Source organism: Ranitomeya imitator, chromosome 4 (assembly GCF_032444005.1).
Source record: "Ranitomeya imitator isolate aRanImi1 chromosome 4, aRanImi1.pri, whole genome shotgun sequence".
Lineage (NCBI taxonomy): Eukaryota > Metazoa > Chordata > Amphibia > Anura > Dendrobatidae > Ranitomeya > Ranitomeya imitator.
In genome coordinates, this window is record NC_091285.1 from 706,973,612 (window position 1) to 706,978,710 (window position 5,099).

Consider the following 5,099-nt stretch of genomic DNA (forward strand, 5'->3'; position numbering starts at 1 on the left):
GCAGATGGCTGCTTCGGTGCCTCTCAGTAGTGAGTCTCCCACCACCACCACTCTTCGTTGCTTCTTGGCTGTACTTTTTGCTGTCACTTGTTGCTGTGTGCCCTTTTCTTTTTTGCTTGCTGGTATTGCTTCATTCTTAGGTGTGCCATCTTCATCCTCTACAAAGATTTGATATCGGTTCTTCAGTTGTGTGGTTGGTGATTTCTCCATGGTCTTCTTGCTTCTTTTGGTCACATGCTTCCACTCATCTGCTTTTGGAGGTTCTCTGACACTTTTTGCACCTTCTGTGACCAGTAGAGATGCTTCTGTTCTGTCTAGAAAGTCTTCATTCTCTTTGATGAGTTTCAAAGTTGCTATTCTTTCTCATGTTGTGAGTCTTCTTTCCCAGCACATTTACACCAAGCCGGGTTTTCCCTTTTTAAATACATGACAGAATATTGTGCGGAGTTTATACTGGTAATTGTTCACATGCAGCAGATTTTTTGCAGCAATTTTTGTGACTGCACCAAAGATGTGACTGGGGCGTGTAAATACATTTTCAAACAGTACAGAGACATCTCAACTCAAATATGTGGAATTTGTTTGTATGTAGTTCCTACTCCATAATGTGTTCAATTGAAGTTTTTTCCTTTCTTTTCCTACTGATCAGTTCTACATAGCTGTTCAACAATTTGTTATGTAATGTTACAACATAGTGCAAAAAAATGACTGTAAGTCTTGTACATTTTCTAGACATCATATTGAGGCCACACAAATTCATAAATATAATGAGTCATTTCTTTTTGTTCTTGTCTTAGCGCAGGCTATGAATACTACTTTGGTCTACATGCATGAGAAAAACATGACAGTGGTCACAGAGTTCATTCTCTTAGGATTTCAAGTCCATCAAGGTTTTAGAATGTTCCTGTTCTGTTTATTCCTTGTCACTTATTGTTTGATATTATGTGGGAACCTCCTGATCATCACCCTGGTGTCGACCAGCAAGAACCTCCACACTCCAATGTACTTCTTCATCTCACAACTGTCCATCAGTGACATCTTGTTGACTACAAATATTGTCCCTTTCATACTTCAAATTTTACTAACTAATGAGGGGACAATTACTTTTATTGGTTGCATCACTCAGTTTTATTTCTTCTGCGGTTCAGAAGCAGCTGAATGTCTTCTGCTTACAGTGATGTCTTATGACCGATATGTGGCCATCTGTAACCCTCTTCATTATACTGCTATTATGACAGTTAGGTGCTGTATGATATTGTCTATCTTCTGCTGGATCTCTGGATTTTCATTAAATTTGATTGAGTCCATAACAATCGCAAAACTAAACTTTTGCAACTCAAACATCATTGACCATTTATACTGTGACCTTGTTCCCTTACTAGAACTTGCCTGTTCTGATACCTTCATTGTTGATTTAGAGATTTATTTACTTAGTATTCCAACTCTTATAATTCCAACTACAGTTATTATCATGTCTTATACTTATATTGTTCTGACAGTCCTAAGGATCCCATCCAGTACCAGTAGAAAGAAAGCCTTCTCCACCTGTAGCTCCCACCTCACTGTGGTCTCCATATTCTACTGGACTATATTCAGTGTTTAAGTTGTTCCAACAAAAGGCCGAACAGTTACCACTAGAGTTGAGCGACCTTGACCTTTTTAGAGTCGAGCCGGGTTTCGCGAAACCCGACTATCTCAAAAGTCGGGTCGAGTGAAATCGCCCGATTATGACGTAAAGTCGGGATCGACCGAAACACGAAACCCAATGCAAGTCAATGGGGCAGCATAGTCGGCAGTGAGTGGGGGCCAGGAAAACACCTAGAGTGCCCATTTTAATGTCAAAACCATCCATTCTTCTTAATGAAGCTTGTCAAGCGTAATTTACCTTATAATAATTGGAAGGCATTTGAAATTGGGGGTCATTTGGCTAAAGTTGTGGTGGGTAGGGCTGGTTCAAGTAATTAGTGGGCCCAGGAAATCTGGACCACGTCACGGCAGTGGAGCAGGGAGAGGTAAGTATTTCAACTTTGCAAGTGCTGTGAACCTGAGCAAGCAGGGGGGGCCCACTCGTTGGCATTGGCACTGGCACAGGGCCCCTCAAAGTACAGCGGTGTGTTTGCACGGCGGGGGCGCCTCCCACCGGCAGCAACACTTTTGCGTACCATGAGAGGCCCTGTGCCAGTGACGTCGCCAACTAGTATTCCTCCCCCCACCTGATGAAGGATCCTGCACTTTCATCTGCACCTTCCTGTTTGTCCCCGTGTAAGGTGGTATGGTATGCGGGAAGGGGGACCTGACTTTCAGCAGGGTCACAATCTTGCAGTGTAGCGTGCACGGGAAATGTTGCGTTATGGGTCAATGTACCAGCAGACTCATCTATCACTGGCTGGGCAATGGGCAGGATGAGGAGGAAACACAGATATAGGCCCAAAGAATAAAGTGGGCTAAATGCAGTTCAAAATTGGTAACACAGGACTAATCAGGGGGCATTGCAGTGGAGGACAACTGGAATGAGAGGCTGACACAGAGAGTAGGCCCAAATCAGTAAGTAGTCGAAATGCAGTTCAAAATTGGCAACAGTAGTAAACAGGCGGCACAGCTTTGTTCAGTGGAGGAGAACAGCAAGGAGTGGCAGACACCGATAGTAGGCCCCAACCCAACTAGTAGGCCAAATGCAGTCTAACATTAACAACTACTTAACGAGCGCCTGAAAACGGAATTTCAGGACAGGAAACCAGGAGAACAGCAAGGAGCGGCAGACACCGATAGTAGGCCCCAAACCAACTAGTACGCCAAATGCAGTTGTTCCGTTTAACCACAATTTAATGAGAGCCTGAAGATAGAAGTTCAGGAAAGGCAACCTGGAGAACACCTTGGAGTGGAACACACCATCTCTCTACACCCCATACCCAATTTGTAGGCCTAATGCAGCGTAGTTTCCAAGAACTACTAAACGAGAGCCGGAAGATCGAAGCTCAGGAAAGGCAACCTGGGGAACACCTTGGAGTGTAACAAACCCTCTCTCTACACCACGGAAGGGCTGATTCTTAGGAAGGAAGGCTGTCGGAAAGAAGCAGGGCGCGTCCGAGGGTGATTATATTCTTATTAGGTATATACTCACCCTCGGACGCGCCCTGCTTCTTTATTTGTAATGAATGTTTATTTGCAATGTGGTTTTGACTTACTCTATTTTTTTGGTAAATAATGATTTTATTATTTTCATTGTTTTGCATCTTCTTGGCAATAATATAAAGAAGACGCGACAGGACAACACTCGGTGGATGCCATATCTGTGTTTAAAATTGAAAAAACCTTTCAGTTAACTACTTGCAGGAGAAAGTTATTGTAGCTGGTGGCCATTTTTAGTACTGTACCAGATTTTTGTTGTATGTGTTTGTTTTTAATGTTAAAATGTCTGCATTTGATATCTCTCCAGTATTTTCTTTTTTATAAGCAAAATACTTATTTTTATATTTTCTGATGTTGGTTCCAGGGGTACACGGGCAGCAGTGGTGTGGTCAGTGGAGGCCTAGTGGAAGGAGTGACCGCAGACAGGCATCGAAGGCCTAAAATAATAACACATGGCTGTAGGCAATTTTAAATTGGTTACAGGGGTACACGGGCAGAAGTGGTGTGGTCAGTGGAGGCCTAGTGGAAGGAGTGACCGCAGACAGGCATCGAAGGCCTAAAATAATAACACATGGCTGTAGGCAATTTTAAATTGGTTCCAGGGGTACACGGGCAGCAGTGGTGTGGTCAGTGGAGGCCTAGTGGAAGGAGTGACCACAGACAGGCATCGAAGGCCTAAAATAATAACACATGGCTGTAGGCAATTTTAAATTGGTTACAGGGGTACACGGGCAGCAGTGGTGTGGTCAGTGGAGGCCTAGTGGAAGGAGTGACCGCAGACAGGCATCGAAGGCCTAAAATAATAACACATGGCTGTAGGCAATTTTAAATTGGTTCCAGGGGTACACGGGCAGCAGTGGTGTGGTCAGTGGAGGCCTAGTGGAAGGAGTGACCGCAGACAGGCATCGAAGGCCTAAAATAATAACACATGGCTGTAGGCAATTTTAAATTGGTTCCAGGGGTACACGGGCAGCAGTGGTGTGGTCAGTGGAGGCCTAGTGGAAGGAGTCACCGCAGACAGGCATCGAAGGCCTAAAATAATAACACATGGCTGTAGGCAATTTTAAATTGGTTACAGGGGTACACGGGCAGCAGTGGTGTAGTCAGTGGAGGCTTAGTGGAAGGAGTAACCGCAGACAGGCATCGAAGGCCTAAAATAATAACACATGGCTGTAGGCAATTTTAAATTGGTTCCAGGGGTACACGGGCAGCAGTGGTGTGGTCAGTGGAGGCCTAGTGGAAGGAGTCACCGCAGACAGGCATCGAAGGCCTAAAATAATAACACATGGATGTAGGCAATTTTAAATTGGTTACAGGGGTACACGGGCAGCAGTGGTGTGGTCAGTGGAGGCCTAGTGGAAGGAGTAACCGCAGACAGGCATCGAAGGCCTAAAATAATAACACATGGCTGTAGGCAATTTTAAATTGGTTCCAGGGGTACACGGGCAGCAGTGGTGTGGTCAGTGGAGGCCTAGTGGAAGGAGTGACCGCAGACAGGCATCGAAGGCCTAAAATAATAACACATGGCTGTAGGCAATTTTAAATTGGTTCCAGGGGTACACGGGCAGCAGTGGTGTGGTCAGTGGAGGCCTAGTGGAAGGAGTGACCACAGACAGGCATCGAAGGCCTAAAATAATAACACATGGCTGTAGGCAATTTTAAATTGGTTCCAGGGGTACACGGGCAGCAGTGGTGTGGTCAGTGGATGCCTAGTGGAAGGAGTGACCGCAGAAAGGCATCGAAGGCCTAAAATAATAACACATGGCTGTAGGCAATTTTAAATTGGTTCCAGGGGTACACGGGCAGCAGTGGTGTGGTCAGTGGAGGCCTAGTGGAAGGAGTCACCGCAGACAGGCATCGAAGGCCTAAAATAATAACACATGGCTGTAGGCAATTTTAAATTGGTTCCAGGGGTACACGGGCAGCAGTGGTGTGGTCAGTGGAGGCCTAGTGGAAGGAGTGACCGCAGA

At 45.2% G+C, this 5,099-nt stretch overlaps 1 protein-coding gene across 1 annotated transcript; it reads left to right on the forward strand.

Annotated features, from left to right (window-relative positions):
- Window positions 1-826: 826 nt before the first annotated feature.
- On the forward strand, window positions 827-1,603 carry LOC138674382 (olfactory receptor 5A2-like). The gene has a single exon (XM_069762229.1). It carries the CDS (start codon window positions 827-829, stop codon window positions 1,601-1,603), a length of 777 nt encoding a protein of 258 aa, XP_069618330.1.
- Window positions 1,604-5,099: the final 3,496 nt, after the last annotated feature.